General features: G+C 33.5%; 2 protein-coding genes across 5 annotated transcripts in view; both read right to left on the bottom strand.

Annotated features, from left to right (window-relative positions):
* Positions 1-22,213, bottom strand: part of Nca (neurocalcin homolog) — an 80,232-nt gene that overhangs the window by 2,761 nt on the left and 55,258 nt on the right. For all 3 annotated transcript variants that reach the window (XM_090104039.1, XM_090104033.1, XM_090104048.1), the window contains exons 2-4: positions 2,476-2,628; positions 1,316-1,434; positions 1,016-1,204 (exon numbers count right to left, since the gene is read on the bottom strand). In XM_090104039.1, the coding sequence (XP_089960165.1) occupies positions 1,016-1,204; positions 1,316-1,434; positions 2,476-2,545 (378 nt within the window). In that variant the 5' untranslated portion in view covers positions 2,546-2,628. The remainder of the gene's footprint in view (positions 1-1,015; positions 1,205-1,315; positions 1,435-2,475; positions 2,629-22,213) is intronic.
* LOC149911194 (neuronal calcium sensor 2) overlaps positions 2,889-22,213 on the bottom strand; it is a 74,332-nt gene continuing 55,007 nt past the window's right edge. For both annotated transcript variants that reach the window (XM_090104065.1, XM_090104058.1), the window contains exons 2-5: positions 8,287-8,405; positions 8,058-8,201; positions 7,727-7,855; positions 2,889-7,112 (exon numbers count right to left, since the gene is read on the bottom strand). In XM_090104065.1, the coding sequence (XP_089960191.1) occupies positions 6,936-7,112; positions 7,727-7,855; positions 8,058-8,201; positions 8,287-8,397 (561 nt within the window). In that variant the 5' untranslated portion in view covers positions 8,398-8,405 and the 3' untranslated portion in view covers positions 2,889-6,935. The remainder of the gene's footprint in view (positions 7,113-7,726; positions 7,856-8,057; positions 8,202-8,286; positions 8,406-22,213) is intronic.

The following is a 22,213-nucleotide window of genomic DNA, read 5'->3' as shown; positions in this document are numbered from 1 at the left end:
AGTAATATAGGATAGGTTTTATCCCGGAAATTCCACGGGAACGGGAACTATGCGAGTTTTTCAAAAATTAACCCCGAACTAACTACAAAATACATAAAAAGTCGAAAAAAACGTGATTTCTTGTCCGTTCCCTATTTTTTTCGGTGTGTGTAGGTTGCATGCATATATTCCTACTAGGTATGAAGAGATATACAGAGAACGCTAAATACATTTGCCTGGTCACCATTACCATTCGATACACCATGACATGGTAGAGGCCGTTCTATAGAATTACGTCAAATAATGTACTCCATCTTTTATATCTCTGTAGGTGAGATGTTCTCCACCCTAGCCATCATCAGGTCTCCAGAATATAGTAGAGTCCGTGTTGAATAAAATTAATTTCTAAATCGGTGTTTTCTTAACTGTTCCCCACTCTAGAACTTATAATTACTTGCTTAGTCATCTTAAGGTCTCCAGAATGGTAGTAGAGACTTTGCTTATAACGGTTAATGTTGAAAGATGAGTCTTCCTACATTACATTTACAACATACATAGTACACAATATTTACTATTCATAAATGTAATATGTTACTGCCTCTCAGAGAAAACATAAATTAGGTAGAAACCAACTAACACATTACGATACAATACGATACAGTATACAATTCCATAATCTTTGGTCACTTTTACTTCAACAACGATGTATATTTATAGAGGGCGGTTAAAAAAACAAATTCAAATGTAGTGACAGAATCATAAAGGTCGTTGAACCGTGTAATTGCCTTAAGATAAGATAATTTTAATACAAAGAAGGAATGTTATGTTTAAAAAACAGATTATATAGATCAATAATTTATTATGAAATATGATTTGTACACGTGTTTTTAAAATAATTTCTTTCAGAACTGTAATAAATAAAAGTTATAGTGCACAAAGCTTACAGTTTATAATTTGTGTAGTTTCATAAGAGGAAATTTGAAAAAGGAAGGTAGAAAATGAGGTTGTATAACAAAAAATAAAGTATCATACGTACTGTAACAATTTCAAGCATTTCCTGTCGAGAGATGTAACCATTTCCATCCAGGTCGTACATAGAGAATGCCCATTTGAGCTTCTGCTCCAATTTGCCCCGTGACGTCACGCTCAAAGCGCATAAGAACTCCCGAAAATCTATAGTCCCGTCGCCATTTGCATCAAACGTTCGAAAAACGTGTTCAGCAAACTGAAACAAAAAGCAATTCTTGTTATATTTATTCAAATACAACAAAAATATTATAAGGCGAATGTCACATGTTTTATGGGAATCCCCTAATAATAATCTGGTCACTTTTACCTTACTAGCATCCCCGTACGGGAAAAAGTTTCCATATATTTTCTTAAATTCCTCTACCGACAAATGACCACTGGGACAATCCTTTAAAAATCCTTTGTACCACTCCTGTATCTCGGCATCTGAAATTGTTTCGACAGTTTTAGGATACGTACTGCATACTATTACTGATACTGATAGCAACATGAAGTCAGTGGTTAGACACTAGGCGAAAGTGCAATTAATAAATCTTAATATATATAAATCTCTTTTTTTTGTGTGCTGTTTCTCAATGTTAGCCAGAAGGGTTTATACATTTTAACGCGGACGCGGGGGTGAACTGAAGGTTCACCCTGGTAGCGACATGCACAAGGGCGTCCCCCCGCTACGGGGATCTCGAACCTCGGCTTGGGCTGTCGCTTGAGTGGAGGAGGCCAGAAGGGCCCTAATCGGACGGGCGCTATAAATCTCGTGTCACAATGTTTGTCCTCAATGGACTCCTAAACCACTTAACCGATTATAATAAAATTCGCACACCATGTGCAGTTCGATCCAACTTGAGAGATAGGATAGTTTAAACATGTAGGTACCACGGGTGAAGTCGGGGCGGACCGCTAGTTGATTATATAAATTTATTGAAATATGTTCTGATGATAATACCATATACTACGTACGTTACGATCAAAACATAGATTCATAAAACATTCGTTATAATTTAATACCTACGCGAACAAATTAATCAGTGATTAGGTAACACAATTTTCAAATACAAGTCTTTATTAGACAGGGAAATTTTTATGCTTCCATATCCGTATATATGTTAGTTCAAATTTTTTTTATTCAATATGGCTGCCTAGACAATATTAAGGAGGATTTTCAACTGAGGAATTTGTAAATTAAAGATAAAGTTTATGTATAAAGTATACATGAATATACGTGGAGTTAAATCAACTTTCGATTAGTATACAATAGCCGCTAAAATTTACATATTCTTGTCGTTCGGGGATTTCCCCTAAAGATTTTAATCTCGATCACAAACAAATACAATTTGTATTTGTGGCTTAATTTACCCTGATCTAACTAACTTAAATTATTGACAAATACAGACCTTACCGCCTTTATGATATTTTTTATTTATTTATAAGGATATAATGCTAACGACTAAAAACTTTTATGTATATTACCTGAAAATTCTGTGTTCTGTTTCAGATCTTCCAAGACCTCGGGTTTCAGTTTGCTATTTTGTTTTCCCATATTGAATTGTAATGTTTCTACGCAGCAGAGATAAAATGAGTTTTAATCAACCTTTCGTCTTTTAGTTAGCCAAATATTGTGCCCTAAAATAAAAATGGTATTATAAATCAACTTGTTATTTTAGTGGCAAAATAAACTCACTACGCTTAAACGACACAGGAATTCTTTACATCTTGAAATCGAAAGAATGTTTTAATTACAAACCTTGCTGAAACACATGAAAATGAACGCTCGTAATCATTACGAGAATACTTTTCACTTGTTCTAAATGATGAGCAAAATGTAAATAAAATAAACTGAAAAATACGTAGGATGGTAGTTGATTGTGATAAAAACCAGAAACTATTTTTTATAATTTGTATATTATACATGAATAGGCAAAACGTGAATCATTAAAAATATGTATTCTTAAAAATACATAGAGAATTGATGAGGAGCGATGGTAGTTTCCACCTATTAGAAGTGCCTATTACACTAATGACGCTCGTAAGAAAAATCCTACAACACCGCGAGTGATTCATTAAACAAACAGGTTTCAGACTTAGAGATTCATTGGAAGTATGTGCCTATAGTTTTGTCAAGACATCGTACTAGATACATAATAATTGAGTAAATATTCATTTCTAGCTAGATGACGAAGCTTTTGTAATTATGTTTTTAGCAATATTGCCTTTATATCCAAGATCTTCTACTGTTTCATCATTTAGCTATATTCACCGAACCATTGTCACCTAATAAATAATTTAATAAATAGCTCTGTGTTACAAATTGACAACTCACTCACTGGTTTGGTTATTCTAAAAGAATTACAATTGTATGCGTAAATAAATTTCTCGTAATAATATACACAATAATTAAGTGACAATGATAAATTAACATCATTTTCTACATATTGACAGATCATAAACAATGAAGTGAAATATGTTATTTTATAAATAAATGACAGATAATAATTAATTAAACGATGAAAAATTATTCTTAACATTTTTAATTGCGACGTATCAAACATGTGTTTTTTCTCTTTGTCAATGATGCAATATTATGGATGTGTTCGTTAAGAATAATTTCCATTAACATAAAATAATGCGACTTTTGAAGTACACGTTTAACCCTCCAGTATACCTATTCTATGACACGTACTACATAAATAATATTATAGGTGTATAAAAGAATTGTGCTTGAACATTGTATTACAATAGAAATTTATAATTCTTTATAAACTAATACATACAAATCAAAATTGTTAGATATTAATAATGTGCTATTAAATATATTCGTACATGAATATTATAAAATTTTATAAAAGGAGCAATGTACGTTAGTTGTGCTAAAACACAGATAGACAGAGACTGTTATAAAATAATTATTTTCTTAATATAGCATTTAGAAAAGTGATATAAAATATATGACTTTAGCTTAAGGGAGTTCAAACAATAATGCAAAAATATTATAACATGGAAAAATAAGAAACAATTATGCATACAGATCTTTGGTAATTAATAAATTAATTCGATGGCACTATGTTCTTAAAGAAAATAATAATAATAGTTAATAGTTTATTCCCAGTTTGATGTAAACAAATGATGTAGTGGTCGAAGAAATTGATACAATTCCTTTTAGTCATTGAAACAATTTTATTTTAGTAATTTTAGTTCGTAGTTAATATGTATATTTAATACACAACTACAGAGATATTTAAGCAAATATGAAAAATGAAAGTCGATACCACATTCGATTACGTGCCTAAATGTTTATATTTAATTTTGTGCGATTTTTTGTGACAGATAACTCTATTACTTTAGCACGTATATCTATTGAGCTAGTATAACAATTACTTTCAATTTACGTTAAATTTGTGCTTTTGATTTCATTTATTATCATTAAATATTCAAATTAGTTTATACTCATAACAAAATAAAGGAAATCAAATTGCGACCTGCTTAGCTACATCCGTAATTTTAATTTTAATTGAATTTCTTAAATGTTGTTGAACCATCTTCTTGTAAACTTATCTATTCCTGTCAAACATACACAAGGTTTAAGGTTGGGTTTGTTGGGAAAATTCCTTTTGTTGATATGTTTAACGACACCCTGTCTAACTATATACAAGAATTCGAATTGATTATTTTGATCCCTTCATAGGTTGATTTGTATCACTCGTTGTCTTTCCAGCCAATCATTCTTATAATAAAATAAGGAATAAGAAAATTTAAGAGTCATTTACTGAACAAGAATAAAGTATTTAATACGATATATTAATGTTTAAGTGGTTAATTTAATTTAATACTGACATTAGTCTTGTTCATTATTATTTACGATTTATTAAATAATGGCGATGTTAAGGATGATAAATACACAATAGTTTATGATCAACATATGTACTGAATAAATGCAATTAAGATATTATAATAAAATTTGAAACTTAAGATTGAATAAAAAATAAAAATTGTTTGTTTCTAAATTTGTTTTAGCTTATTCTACGTTAATAGATGGTATCAAATGTGGAATGTATTTAGAAAATCGTTGAATTTAGTTTCCAGTACACTATAGTTAGATAAATTACAATAAATGAGTTTCACTTACAAAAATTCATTGTGCGTTAAATATTGCACTCAAATGTTAATATAAAAGTCAAAATTAAACATCTCTGCTTATGTATAAATGTGCTTGCAAAGTTATTTTATCATTTGTTTATTTTATACTTTATTTATATTAATTCATTTATTTAAAAGATTCGGATTTTAAATTCATAGTGCACAGAAAACCACTCCAAATAAATGTTAATGATTCGACCGCTATTATGTCATGTTTAGGTCAATCGACAAAAACAAGTTTTATTAATAAAAAAATATACTCTAAACTATACAAGTAAGGACTAGGGCACACTAAATTATTGGTTCTGTGTTAATTTTGTTAAATGAGGAGCTTATGGAATTCGAAACAAAATTTACAGAAAACGAAAACTTAAAACTAGGACGACGAAATGAATGGAACAAACTATTTACAAATGGATTAGAAGGCACAGTAGGAAGAGGAAAGGAAAAGGAAGTAACTTCTAAAGAAATAGAAGCTTAGTTATTCAGCTTCGAAATTGATAGTAATAAATGGAAATGCCTACATGAGAATATAGAGAATACCTTATACAAGTTACGTCGATCTAAGAAGTACAACACCGATATCGATTGAATGTATAATGCATGTAATGTAAATTACTAATTATCCTTACATTAATACAGAATAGATCAGATCGTTAGTATGAGATCGAATGTGGGCCAAAGTAGTGTTAGGCAGATCGCTGGATGACCAATCATTAAGAATTCCTTTGTGAAGTACCACCTTACAATACCAAAATGTCGTTTAATAAAAATTCATTTGTTATGTCTGAGAGATAATTGAAATTATAATACGGCTGTTTGTGACAAAAACGCATTAAGCCATTAAAGTGTTCATTGCATTTGCGCAGTTTTATTTTTCTTCCAATAATTGATGTGATAATTATGCCCAGGCTAAGAATAAACAAAGCTCTCATGAAGGCGTGTTAAGCAAATATTTATCGACATTGCATCGTGACCAAGTAATGGATGCATAATCCATCGCTCTGTATATAGATCTTTACCAAATCTCCCCGTTAGGAACTTCACGAATCACTATTATTCACAATCTGCCTTAAAATTGCATCCATGGTAATCAGTGCCTTTTAAGATTGATCAATAAGACACTTGGTTGGTCGCAATCTCATCGATTCTGTTTACACTAAGCTAAATGTATCTATATTAGTAATTAAATTAAGATTGACATATATTTTGTGCAGTACATTATATAATCGTACGTACTTGTATATCAGACAAAATTTTCTGAGGGAGTAACTGCCTAATCGTGGATGGTTCGGATACAACACTTACAATACAATAGACAATCCGACAGCGACAAATGCTAGTTAAGGAAATTATTTAATTAATATTTTAAGTAAGTATATTAAGTACGCCTATAGCTACAAAATTATCAAAAATTCGGAAGCTTGAAAGAAAGACATTCGATTTGGACGTGTAAAAGACTATTGGCACTAATTTAAATAAGTTGCGTTTAAATAAAGTCGTATTGATTGCCGCCCCGACACAGAAACGCGGATCTGTTGAAGCATGCGAGCGCGGGCCGGGGTAGGCTCGGCCTTATTAAAACTTTCGTACATGTAATGAGACAAGATTGAGGTCGCCAATCAATAGTTGCCGGCGCTCATCTTCGATAGTAGGAAACGTTGCGAAGCCAATTATAATAGCCGAATGGGTCTCAAGATGGCGTAGAGAAGCTAGGGAGCTAAAATCGACGCCGTCGGGTTATCGTGTACACAACATATAGGTGAAAGTGAGCTGACGACTGAAACTGGACGCGCTTAAGGCGCGAGCATCTTGGAGAGCTCCTCATCCTGGAGGCATCCCTTCAGGAACTCCTCTTGCGTGAGCTGCCCGTCGTTGTTCTCATCCATCTTAGCGAAGATGTTCTTGGCGCGCTCCTCCGCCGAGTCAGCTGGCCTGTTACTTGAGCAGGCGCCCAGCATATCATAGATGGCCTGGAATACGCGAACATCATCGCTTTAATCCTGATTTTAAAGTCTTAAATCGAATTCAAAAACTTTTAGTGCTTAAAATGAACGTAAAGAAAATATAAAAAACATTTTATATTTTAATATTTCATCGCTGATATTTTTTCCTACCCGATTTAGAACAAGTAATTGGCTCGGAAGATTCTAAGACACGCCTCTGTTTATTGAATACGGAAATAACGTTAAGAAAAGCACTTCTCGTTATAGATGAAATGGAAAATACTTCACCCATTTGCTAAATACTAATAATGAGATGTTCATTTTATAATAATATACAATTTTCCGCTGCAAAACATCTTATGGGTACTTCAAGTTAATGATGGATTTTCGTAGAAAGCGTAATGATATACCTATTGTTATCAATATGTTTTTGTTGAAAACATCTCAAAGCTTCTATAAAAATATATAATAGGAAAATTACGTCGAGAAAGAAAATTCTATAGAAAACCTAATAAGGTTATTATATGATAAGCCCTCTGCGGATAATAGGTACATATTATAATAACTTCATTGTACCGTTCCATCTTGGCTGATAAAGGTTAAAAATAACAGTGCACCCGATGGAAATACATTATGCATACCTGAACTATTTTAGTCATCTCCTGAATATCGATCACCCCATTTCCATCCACATCGTACATGCGGAAAGCCCACTTAAGCTTTTCTTCTGGGGTTCCGCTGGACGTAACGTGAATCGCCTGCAGGAATTCCTACAACAATGCAAACACCGACGTGTACCAACACAAGCTTACTCCCCAACAATGCATACGAGGGAAGCCTTGTTGGCTCTTCGTAAGCTCAAACATGGTTATAGACAGGTTCATTCGCAAAATACGGAGCACCAATCGCAATTGCATTAAAAGATAATATTCGCAAATAAGCTCTCACATGTTACACCTTTCGTTAAGTTACCTTGAAGTCAATGTATCCATTTTTGTCCATGTCGAATGTGCGGAACACGTGGTCGCAGAATTCAACCGCATTCCCCGAAGGGAAGAACATCTTGTACATGTCGACGAATTTCGCCGGCGTCAATCGCCCGTTAGGACAATCTTGCTGCAAAATGGGAAAGATAATAAAACATTACAATCATTTCTAAAGGCATTACCAGACGCTTGGATAACATATCAACGTGTTTTACCTTGAAGCCTTTGTACCACTCCTTGATGGTGGTTTCGTCGTACGACGTGTGGGTCTTAAGGAAGTCCATGTCTTCCTTAGTGAGTTTGTCCTTGCTAACAAAGCAGCCCATTTTGTCTTCTGGAACAACGGAAAACATAACTTTAAATGCAATTCTTTTTAATTAGGTGAAACAGTTTTCGTTAAAGCAAGTGCAAATTTAATGATAACGCTGAGCTTCTTGACAATTTGTCACAATTTTTATTTACAAAATTACACATAGTTTAAATAATTGTTAAACGTGCAACTGTCGTATTAATCTGAATATTAATAAGAGCTACTTTTTGTTTACCATTCACAACCTAGTGAATGGTATGTCAAATATTTTAATTACCTCTTATCTTAAATGAACAAATGCAGATACATTGAAAGATAAAAATCGTAATTTAATTTAAAGTTAAGAGATCAAATCGCAAGCACCATACATAAAAATTAAATTGAAAATAAAAATGCCGTACAAACACATGCTTCCAAAGCCTTTTGCCATTGAATTAATCATCTTTTCCTTCGCTACGGCGTACAATACACCGCAATCCTATTCCAGACATCTAATTTCATAAGAAACAAAACATGTAACCCAGAAATACGATATTTTATACACGTCACGTTTACTTGCGGCAAATAAACTTATCACACTGGTAAATACTAACGATAACCGCAAGGCAATACATACATATCTTATAATTTGACGTAACTACTTACCTTATAGATAATAGTCTAAGATCCCACTGCAGTATTACTTCATTCATAGTTTTTTTTGATGAAACCAAAATTTTATGTATATTTATATAATAATTAGGAGAAATAATATATCGACTAGATTTCCTGTCAGGCCGCAAGCATTTTTAATTAATATTCGTCATCTTTAACAGCCAGCAACCCTCATTTGCGGCTGGATTTAATTAGGCAAAAATAGCTTTAGTTTGATATGAACGTGTAACGTATAAATAACGTATAAATGGATTGAAATCATACCTGTTTGCACTAGTCTGCGAAGGGGATGCGGCCAGATGAAAAACGGCAACCATGGTTTTTTTACAATCTTTATGTAATTTACCTTGATGTAGAGTATAATTAATAAGAAGTGAACGGAATTTTTTTCCAAAAAATCGACGTGAAAAAATTTAATTATACATGCTTGCGGCCAAATTTTGACTGGCAACCTAGTCGATATATGTATATTCTCCTACTTATAAATATTCATAAAATTTTGGTTTCGTCAAAAAAACTATGAACGAAGTAATCCTGCGGTGGGATCTAGTACTTTAAGTGCATATTCGTTGCGTTATAACTAACAACTAACATAATATCTATAATATCAAAATGAATAACTCAACACATTTATAGAAGGAATTTTAAAGAACCATTAGAATCGATTTCCAGTCAGCAGTTGTTCGATAGAATGTTGGCCTATTTTTTATTATAACCTAGTATTGGCTTACATATAGCCCGCTATTAACCTATTTATTATTCAAGATTTATATGGCTCGCTAAGGTCAAAGTGGAACCCTAACTGTGAATAATATAAAGTAATTTATATCGCATCCGATAGTTATGTTGCCGCGAAGTTGGAAAACATGATATATAAGCGTCGAAATGTGGCTTCAAAGTAGTGCTGATTTACGAGTTTCTCTTCACAATTGGAAGTGGAGTATTGATGGCACATTTGACGCGGCTGACTTGGGGCGTGGAAATGTCACGGACGGAATGGCGATAAAGATAAAGAGTGAGGGCCCGCGGTCCTTGGCATCAGCGCCCATGTTCCCAATACGTGACACGATAACACCTGAAGCTTTTATTCAACTTTTATTATTTGCTTCATCTATCCAAATCACTATTCTTTCAGTATTGATTCTGCGTTTGCTAACTAAAATTTGGGTATCTGTAATCTAATACCGATTCGTAACTGCCCGTGTACGTACCTAATGCACGTATTTGTTATATTTAATAATTCACGTTAAAAAATATTTTTAATTCTGATTCCATATTTAACTCTAAAGTACGAATCTTCGTAGCTTTAGATAGATAAAGAATGAGTTATATCATTAAAAAACCTTTATTATGTAAGATAAACTTTCAAAGGTATAATGTAAATTCCAATTAAAAGTATTACATTAAATAGAGTGAAATTACCTCTACTTAGGATAAGAATGAACAGAGAGGTCTTTAAATAAAAATACCCTTATCTTTAAGGGATTTCATTAAGCTAAAACGTTCGTAACCATTTATTTAGCTAACTTTCAAGTTCCCGATTGTCTCACTGCTATAGAACAAGAACAAAAGAGTAAATTCCGCTACAACGTGACGCTTTAACGAGATCATATTTATTAACCGAAAGCTTTATATAATTTCCCCGGATTTTAAATGTCACACTTGCGTAATGGACGTCCTGTGCATGTCCATTGATTGAATTTTCGTGTACCGCACACTAACCTAGATACGTGTAGGACGTAGGTATAAGCCAGCAGATAGAAAATTGAGTGATGTGTAAAAATAGAACATAATAGCTTTACCGCCGTAACCATTTTACATTCGACTTTTTTACTCTATTCCTAGCAGGTATTAACTACAGACGAGAAATGTTATTAACAGGGCTGGATTTATTATAGACTATTCTTCATTTCTTAGAAACTGCATCGTAATTATGACAAAGCCTTGAATTGAATGCTCACCGTAGATTATTAGCTGACTCCTGTTTCCTGTATACAAATACAGTTGGTATTTATTTTATCTTTCACTCTTGTCTTATAAAAGTTGAAACGCGACCATTTTAAATGCAACGGCATTTATTTTTAGTCAGGTTTTGCAGTTGAAAATAATAAAATTATTTTTGTCTGTTATCAACCTACTAATTGAACTAAACGCCTCATTCATCGCATCTAAGTCTTACGAATAGTTTTGTATGCCGCTTTGGCGGTTAACTTAAGGTCAAAGCTTGAATTAATAGATAATTCCAATCAGATTGTTCATGCTAAATAACTGGTCTACATCATATGATGATTTTTAAGAATATACAAAACAAGATAAAAAACTTAAATACCAATTAGCCTTTGTACAATCGTAATTCAACAAAGATAAAACACCTGCAAGTAATCACCCGTCGTCTCAATTTAACTTAGTTACATGTTCGCTTTGTATTTTGTTAATTGAGAAACGAAACTGATTTACCTATATTTTCTCGTAACTTAAGATATGTAATCCTTTGAAGATAAATTTGGAAATTTGGAAATAATAGCAAAAATTGCAATTGCTTTTTCAACGGAACTGCATTAAATCACCTCTCAATTTTATTTAAGTCGAAAGAGAAACCAGAAACGTTGTTCCGTCCGTCGAACGCTACCCGTGTCCAAACAGCATTTTACGCGGCTAACAGTCTTGACAACACAAAATCCTATTTGCGTTATTCCGTCAGCGCCAAAACTGAATTTCATTTTCTTTTCAGCGACACCAAGACATTTTATTAAATGGACACTTTATTCACGATATTGAAATAGCAGCGGATTGTTGGTTAAAGAGACTTGCAGTCGACAATTCAAATAATTATTGTAAATATCACAATAATTTATAAGTAGTTACGTACCTGATATCATTTGTTGAGCCTATCATGAATGGCACACTTTTATCTCTTTATTTATCTACATTTGGATAACAATATGCAAATGAATATTCTTTAATTAAGAAACAACGTATTAGGTAGGTATTTCTATTGCCAATATAAATCAATAAAACCGGTAGGTACCAGATGTGTGACTGGAGTAAGCGCTTGCTATTATTTAATATCGTTCACATTAATCTAATGAAGCCACGCTTCTGATGGGGTAGTAGGTAAGGAAATTTGATAAATTTATACCCGACCATCGGCGGCTCTTTATGCACCGTCACGATAACACTATTACAAGTATATTTATCGATACAGTAAGTATAAGGCTGTATAATTGTAGCCTAATCAAAGCCTAACGTGGGTTTATAGGGTAGTGATTTCAATACAATCAAGAATGCAAATCAAACATAAGTATTTTGGAAAGGCTAATCTTGATTTATCAAGTCAAATTGTATTTACTTAAATCAACTAGTTCAATCCGAATTGATTACATCCAGCTTATTTTTGTTAATCAATATCAACAAAGAGTATCGCGTCAGATTACGTTCCGTGCTTGTGCTTGAATAGAGGGTCTGTTTAATTAATTTTCCATTCGAGAAGTCACGCTTTGATACTTACGAACATACATACAATAGTACAAAGCATAGCGGGGTTAGTGACACAAATTTTGTAAGCAAAATGAAGGCAGACAAACTTCTTTAATTGGTCTGCCATCTGCTGACTTTTATATTCTCTGGATAATATTATTAAAAACACGTAAGGCTAGGAGACTTTCAATGTTGAATAATGCTATTACATACTTCAATTTTCGCTCACTAATGTAATCATAGCCGGCCTCCATACAAAAAGGGTAGTTGCACAAAGGCATTCAGCGGAAAAGTATCATAAAGGGTGACAGCGTCAGTGGAACACTTTGACCTGAATGCAGCCGACGGCTACAAGCAAATCGAATTACAGCCAATCACGTCGCCCTCACGAATTTCCAACACGTCGACACCTACAGCCGACACAGATGCGGCTATCGTCGATCGGGCTACGTCATAGAAACGATACGTGAACAGTTATTTTCAGACGCCTTTTCTGACGATACGCAATAAATAGCTTAAGTGATTTATGTACATTAAACAGTTGGGTTGCGATCGACTGAAATAGTACAGAGGAACGGTAAGACATCCTCTGATTACCTATTTGTTAGCCATGATAATGCCGCATTCTTCTATATTATTAGGATATTATTCTATGTTGGTATGAAGGATGCCGTGTGATACATTTAATAAAGCAGGTTAAATTTGGGGTGTATCACCAGAATTTTAGTTTAAACTAGCTTTCCTCTAGGTCTAAGTAATTATGCATAACTGACTAACGTTATTATAGAGAGCCACACCAAAATCCTGATCGCTTATTATAACAGGCTAACCGTATTATAGCCTTATTAAACTTTGTGCACATCATCGACGCTGCGGGTTGTCGTATTAAAATTAGTTTCCTTTATGACGTCGCTTCGTGGCGTATTTTACTTAACAAAAGAAAAGAATGCAATAAACTGCACTTACAGCTCGTTATTTATAACGTAATAAAATAGGATTTGAAATTGAATTGACAATAAAATTAGTTCTGCATAAATAAAGTTCTAGATCTCACATAAAATAGAATAATTAGTGTAAAACAAATAAATACAATATTACCTACAAATAAATGCATTTCAATAACTTTCAATTCATCGTTTATCGGAAATATGATGTGATATCTTGGATTTAAAAAACGAAGAATATGGGATGTTCACCGAATAGAACTGAAAGGAGAATATCAAACTTGGGGTCCACTCATGAATGTTCAAACAGATACATTCACTTTTTAATTGTTCTATAAAATATTACCTACAAATCTATCTTGATGATAAATAGTCACCTATAATGTTTGTGTTAAGTTCTAGGACACCTCCCTATACCTTGGATAGTTGTTTGTGGTATGCAGCAGAAGTTTTTATTTAAGGTGAACATATCAAATTCGCAACAAATTGGTATCAGATCCACGTAGAGCATGAAGGCCGGCAGCCGCCAGCCGCCTTACAATTGAGGTCGACACCGTAGAATTGCAGGTCACGTCGCACCTAGCAGTCACAAGTAATCGTTGCAATTTAGTGAATGGACTGGACTGAGTCAATTACTAACTAACTGAATAGCGCCTGTTTTAAACTCAATTAAGGGACGCGGTTGATTCAATTATGAGCAACATAAAAATATACAGGAGAGCGGTATAAAGTAATTTCTGCAAAACATTTGATACTGAAGCTACACGAATGAGCGACATTGCGCTAGTCTTAATGAAACGAAACAACTGATTCACTGAGATCTCAACTGAGATCATACAAAAACAGTCAGGTCTGAAACCCGTTTTCAACTTTCAACAGTTTTACTTGAAAAGAACCTGATATCCTTTGATTAATTGATATTTTCATCTGTTTTTAACTATTACTCAAGCTAACTATAAATTACCTCGCGTATTACACGGCTGAGAGCAAAATAAGGCCTTAAAAGGCATTTTTCTCTTGTTGTTTTTTACACTTTCCGAAAAACAAGCTTCACGCCGGCGCGTTATTCAAAGGTGATATAAATTATAAATATTTCAAAGCTTCTGAGAGTTGGATGAAATAAAGACCATATTATTCTTGTTTTCAACGCTCATAAAATAAGAACTATGAAAGATAATTTTCAAAGGTGATGGAAAAAAGTATTCAGAATATGTCTGAAAAGTAATATTAGAAGTCCCTTGAAATTAAGTGCAATTTTATTATGGATGAAAAAGATGTATGGAAAGTATATTAGCTACAGAGATTTTGTGTGCACAAATATAATATGTACTTAGTTATTACACGAGCATATTTTGAAGGATGTAATTATAATAAAGTAGAAAAAGCTTAGGAAAAATAACACTAAAAATATCCAATGAAATCAAAATAGGAAAGAAATATTTTACATAATATATTTCACAACCAAATAGTTGAAAAGGAAGAACATAAAGGAAAAATCTATTCGCATTGAAATATAGCTTTACAAAAGCAAAGGTTTTAATTAAACATTGCATGTCGAACAGAAAGCATTCCGGCTTCTTTTGAAATAAGTAATTGAAAGTTTTCCATTTCAACACAATAAACAGAGATAAAAATTCGATTAAATATTTCTCCCGATATTTGAAAGGATGGAAACGTACCAGGAAATTTGAGCAAATATTTCCACAATTCCGTGTACAACAAACAACGGCTTAATTAAAATTATTTTAAGAGGAAGTAAAATGAGGATAGATACTGAGTTTATTTTTAACTGATAATGAGTTGATCTCGTGTAGAATTAGGTACTTTCTATGATCAATATTCCCTTATTTCTATATAGTCATTGATTTAAAAAAAGGGTAAGTATGAACGTATGTTCAAATTTCGTTTTAAATTATTTTTTTATCAAATCACAAATCGGTGATGTGGTTTAAGCCCAACGAAGAGCCAAAACGGAACGTAGGTATAGTTTCACATTATTATTAATTTTCTTAAGTTTGCTTCATAAACTAGAAAGATCGTGTATTCTCAACTTATTATCAACTAGCTTTCGGCCCGCGGCTTCACCCGCGCAGTCTAAGAAAAACCGGATTGCGTTATTTTCCCGGGATAAAAAGTAGCCTATGTCCTTTCTCGGGTATCAAAATATCTCCATACCAAATTTCATGAAAATTGGTTCAGTAGTTTAGGCGTGATTGAGTAACAGACAGACAGACAGAGTTACTTTCGCATCATCACTACATCACTACATAGTATAAAACAAAGTCGCTTTCTCTGTCCCTATGTCCCTATTTCCCTATGTCCCTATGTCCCTTTGTACGCTTAAATCTTTGAAACTACGCAACGGATTTTGATGCGGTTTTTTTTAATAGATAGAGTGATTCAAGAGGAAGGTTTATATGTATAATAACATCCATTAAATAGTGGAGAAGTACTGTTATTTTTGAGGTTTCTAATGTAATGTCGTAAAAAATTACATTTTTTCCGCTTACATTGCAAACGCAGGCTGAACCCTACGAGTTTAATCAAAATAATGTACTAAGTATTATACACATTGAAAAGGTCTACAGAAAAGTCTGCGATGGTATATGATCTCTTATGGATAACCCACAATAACTTTTTTTGTCATTTACTTTTTACGACAAATAATGGCTAATTTTCGAAGCGATTTTGGTGCACACTAAAAAACTGTTTACCTACAATCTCACTGCTACGAGTAAACAAAATCATTGAGTGGGTGTCCATTTCATGCTAAAAGTGACTATATTGTTTTGTTTCTAATGGTATGGCTGATGGCAACGTAAAGCTTTGGTCTGGTGATCATGACGCACAACGCTGAGGTATACGGTTTGCGATGCCGGACACTCAATCATATGAAAAACGTCGACAATGTTCTCTTGTTCTGTCGCAGTATGCGTCCGCGGCGAAGGGCAAGCGCGGTGAGTGGGGAGGTGTACTCACGCACAGCGCGGCGTCATTCTCAATTGAACGCTGCGGTGTGCGGGTATGCGTCACGGCATATATGATATATGAATGCGACAATATGAATTTTTTCGAAGACAATTTAATAGAATTAGTTCGCAGCTATCCTTCTTTATATAAAAATAAAGACAAAAAACATAGAAGTTTGATAATTACAGCAAAATTGTTCATGTTCACGTCTACCTTCGTAGCTGCGACAAAATCAACTGACCACCTCTCCGCAGGGACGGTAAATGCTGCATCGTGACGCTGCGTTGGGGCGCATACCTCAGCGTTGTGCGTCATGATCACCAGACCAAAGCTTTAAAGTTTAAACCTACCTACACGTTGTTTTAAATAAAAATGTTTTCCTTATTTCTGCCAAATTTCATTATATAAATTTAGCCAAATTGAAACGGACAAAATCAAGTAGGTATATATAGGCATTTAAAATGCTTTTTATTTTGACTTAAAAGGAACAAGGTGAAATGGGGGTGGAAGTTTGAAAGGGAAACGGCTATTTCCGCAATAAAACGGCAGTAACTATTCTGTTTTAGGTACAAAACATATGACACTTATGTGTAAGTAATTAAATCAACGATAAACGTAGATATTCAAATCATTTTATGTTGATAATTTCGTATTAGAATAATTAGATAAAAATGAGAACACTATCAAAAATGTCACCTAGGTTATGGGTACCTACTAAAAATATTGTTAACAATATCTTAATAGGATTTTAGGAACTGGATATTACCTACTCGAACGGTATTAATTATACCTTTTTATTTAAAAATATTTAATTTGCAAATACTTGGTGGATACAAGAGATGAAAGTTAATTTTTGTGATTTTCTTACCAAATTACATTTCATTAATTCCTTTGTGCTTCATCTGTATTATGCTGAATAAAATTAAATTGATTTGCATACAAAATTATAATCATATTGTTTAAGCGATGATCTGAAATATTGTATTGAACATACACATCGAAATAATTAAATACCTACTGATTAAGCTGTTTTAATCGCCAACATTATTTTCAGTAGGTAAAACAAAGAACATAAAACCTATCTATGATTAATACTAACCGGGTCGGTTTTATAATACACTTAACTTTTCACGACATTAAATGAAGTGCAGAGCGCACTGGTGAATTATTAAAATCATATGAGAAACAACTTTAAACATTTCGCTTGCGAATATTTTGTGCCACACTAATTAAGAGTTGGAAACAGGAGCTGCTGAAATAGTGATATTATATTTTCTTTTGTTTTTCAGCGCACTATGATTTCCGTTAACGTGAAGGATGTTGCTCATCTAAAATTTCCTTGTACTGTCGTATCTACTGTCCCTTCCTGTGTTATTAGCTCGTTTCCTTTTTAATTATTGTAGTGTTATAATTGTTTCCGATGTGTCATTATCGATTTAATAATTGTTTCCGATGTGTCATTATCGATTTAATAATTGTTTCCGACGTGTCTACAACACAGATGAACGAGCAATTGAACAATAAATTGTTTACTTCGAGCTACGTTCAATTCAAATTAATATTGACGCATAACATTCTCCGCCGATTGTAGCAAAGTATCCTATAGAATTCATGTATTCATGCATTCATTATTCATGAGCTCTGGATAAACTGTTACCGTGAATACGAAGCTCGAGCCGACGGAGATTTTAGTGTCGATTTCAGTCACTTCAATATACGCTGGTAAGGTTTATCGGGGTCGATATCTAGGTGGCACACCGTTGTGCTATTTTTGAATAGAAATATCGCGAATATCCGATATTCCAAATACCTAGTGCATGCGAAATTGCTCGTCATCGTCAGTGAATGGAGATTTTTAATGATTAATTATTAATGCCGACTGCCTTTCATAAAAAAATGTACCTTCATAATAATGTTGAAGGGATTTTGTGAATTGTGACATAACCTGCAGGGATTATTATAATCTAAAAAGCAGCGCTGCTATAAATACTTTCGAGACCTACAACGGGTTTATCCATTAAAATTCTCTTTTCGTCCATAAACGTTTTCATAGTCAAGTAAGGCTTTATAGCTGAAATTGTGTGGTTTCGGTTTCAATACTACTCCACTTTAAGCCGTGTTTTGTTTTTACATAATGCACTTTAGCATTCGACTTTCGGCTATACAAACGATCTAATCGCTTTTCGGTCATCATTGTTGGGGAGCGCGTTAGTGCTTATTGTTGCTGTGCTTATTCAGCAGCTTCGTTTCGTACGCTAATGTCAATTTGGATTCTACCATAGACGAAACTGAGTTGATGCTTTTTACGTAACCGTATAAAAGATTGAGAATAAATGAACATTTATTTTCTCACTAAAGTTTTACACGACATTTAAATTTCACCAGATTCATTCATTCATTTTTCCGCATGAAAAAGAAACGTATGAACACTGAAACTATCTCTTATGTAGAACTGAAACCTTTGTTTCTTCAAGGTAAATGGGAATAGATATGCTTTTTCTTGGCAAGCGTGCCTCTTAGATAAAATCGCCACTCAACATTATGTGAGAACACAGGCCGCCAATGACTCATAAAATAGTAAGAGATTTATTATTTATTGGTTTCAAAATTCAAGTCACGTCTGATGTTTTAGAGTTTAGAATCAATATATAAGAGTATTGTTACAACAATATAAGTTTGAATAAATAATAATAAATGCATCAATTGTATTTGCTTGTAATGTATTGATTGTTATTTTTGTAGTTTATCTTTCAGGTGAAACAACGATGTGAAAAATCAGAAGTATGCGATACACTTTAAAATTTCATATTTTAATTATGTCTCCTTATTGCCGAATACAGCTAAAATTATACGTATACACTATACATATCCACACCCATCCTGTTATTACAAATTAATATGTAAATGTACCACTAGATACAATAGAAATTGCTACATGATGATGATCGCTTGTTACCACAGCTTGAACATCATGTGATAAGTGATTAGATTGCTCCAGCTCGTTTACAACCTACTAACTGTAAATGTATTTCCGGGCCAGTGGTCTGCGGCTCTTTTCCTCTATCAGGATGTAGAGAACAATAGGTCAAACGTAGGTCCCAAACATCAAACATCATGTAACAGTAGAACGTAAACAAATCTATTCAATAAACAACACACACATACCTAGTGCTCACCAGGCTTCGAGCTGCAGGCGTACTACAATGAGAAATCTCAGGAATCTTTCACTGAATACGAACGCGTTCTACAAGGAATAATTTATATGGAGCACAGAGCACTGTATTCCTAGGCAGACGACGTCTGATTGAAAATACGACGAGATTGGTAGCGCATCTCTGTTAAATTAAATAATATATTGCAACGGAATACCTATATTAATTCTGAGAATATACGGATTCGAGCTTATATCTAGGAAACTGATTACAATGCTACCTACCAGTGCGGTTCTTAGAAATCTTATCTTATGGACAATTTTAATATTTTCTGATTAGAAAATATGCTGGCGGTAAACTTTTGTCAAACTAAATAATTTGAAATGTCATATTGCATTTAAGATATGTATGTACCAAGCTACGTAATCATAAACCGCCTAACATTCCACTCAAGGGTGAATTTCTGACTAAATCACTTACCTACTCAAAATTCTTCCATGCACTCATACATTATCTGAAATTACGACACTTATAAATATTATTTATGTTATAATCCAAAGCCTCTTATTCAGAAAGTGAATTGTACTGAAAATGTAAGCACACAATGCATCGTTGGAAAACCGTATTGACACAAATAGGTGAGCTATTACGTTTTCTTTCTCTCTTGTATCGCAGTTGCTTTCACTACCTACATGTTTAAAAACCGAGATAGATTGCACATTAGACGGGTAATTTACGATCGCTTAAGGGCAAGGTCAATGGTAATAAGAGGGAAACGTTTCTAACAAGGATTTAGATTTTATAGAGGAATTTAATTTTGCATTTTTTGCACATACATTTGTTAATTTATTCAAGAAGCTACAGATTTCGGTTTAATAACTCTGATCTAATTGCTGCTTCAGAGTTAGATCAGAAATAAGGTAAAAGTTAAAAAATTATAAAACAACGCGTAATTTTAAGGTTTTAATTAATATTTGCAAAATGTTTTGCTTCAGGGTATTTTCATTGGGACAGCTATAATTTTTGATGGAGGAAATTGTGGGTAGCAACTGAGTTTATAAAGAGCAATGTTTTATTGTATATTGGATTAATAACCAATATACGTAATAATTACATCAAACACGTATTATTACAGTGACAAACCTTCAACAATAAATACAGTAGGTACAACGCAAGTTGCTTTATCATTAACAATTTGAAAACTATTGAAGCTTACGTTTATTAGACTATATTATATCATTAAATGCAATTAAGTACTGCAGCTATCCAATGACGTTATGCGGGCTACGTCAATACTCTCACGTCCATGCAAAGAGTACTCGAACGTCAAACTTGGGTCTCATAAGTACTTGTCTGTTTTCCATCTAATAAAAATAGCAATCATTCAATACAGAGTGCGAAATCTAAAACTTTTATTTAGCCGACTTCTAAAATAGAACCCTTTTACTGCGCTAGCAACGCAAAAATGACGCTTCTCTTTTTGGCGTTCCGTTGAATTCAAGGCTTTTGCAGTTCACTAGTGTTACAAGGATGATGATTAAGCTGATTCGTATACAAAAATAATGATTAAAGCTAGAAACGAGCGTTAAGCTTGCAGGTCACGGCAACTTAGCGTCTATTAAATAAATTTACATGAAATTATTATAGAACATAAAGTACCCATTTCTTATAAAACTGTAGTAAACTTGCGCACATAACATAAAATCAGACTTTGAAATTATTGTAATATGCATGTACAATAATAATAATAAGATGAAACTCGGAAGATGTTTGAATACATAATAGTGTAATGTTGCGTGCTGTTGTACAGGTTGAGATAAAAGCTTTCGCATAGAATCTTAACCTAAAAGTTTCCAAGTAAGTATATTTTTATATTGTTCGAAAAAACGTAATAGAATATTAGTAGTAGTAGTAACGTAAACGTAAACGTAATAGAAAGGGTGTTTATTTATGAAATCGTTTGATAAAAGGTGCGCATGTGTAACATTGTAACACAAAGTACGAACATTTTATTGGATAAAACATCTCTGCGGGAAATCGGTGGCCTTTCTCTGAGGCGTTCCCTGTTAACCATCAATTTGCAAGCTAATCACGAGCAAATTGAGCTCGAATATTAAACACGTGTTAAACCTTGACCGATAAAGTGTCACCTCCAGTAAAACGGATAAATAAAGGTCGTAATACCTGATAACTTGTCACCGTCTATCGCTCGCTCGCCGGTTCTTTCCTCGAACCACGACCATGAATGTCGCCGACAATTAATATCTACCATCGTCACATGCTTGACACATAAACCGGTAATAACAAAAGCTTATATTGCAAACGTTTCAGATACGAGCAACAAAGTTGGAACAAAAACGCAATTTACGCCATCACCCAAATACTAAGCCGGTAATACAATGTAACGGAGCCTCCTAAATTGGGGTTAGAAACGATGATCACGTTATTGTACAAAAGCAAGAACTATGGCACGAATAGCTAGGTAGCTGTAGTAACTCAGCGGACGACCCAAAGCGGGGCTGCGGGCGTTTATAAAATTGTTAGCATGGCCTTTTGTGTAAGAAGGAAAACTTTTGTCTCTAGGTCGTTAAGGTCAAGACGACATAAGTTAGGGAGCCAGGTGCAAATTTGGTTA

The sequence above is a fragment of the Colias eurytheme genome, chromosome 1, assembly GCF_061535395.1.
Source record: "Colias eurytheme isolate Ceu_HAF_F1 chromosome 1, ilColEury1 Martin Lab GWU primary, whole genome shotgun sequence".
NCBI classification, from domain to species: domain Eukaryota; kingdom Metazoa; phylum Arthropoda; class Insecta; order Lepidoptera; family Pieridae; genus Colias; species Colias eurytheme.
This window is presented reverse-complemented; position numbering and strand designations above follow the sequence as displayed.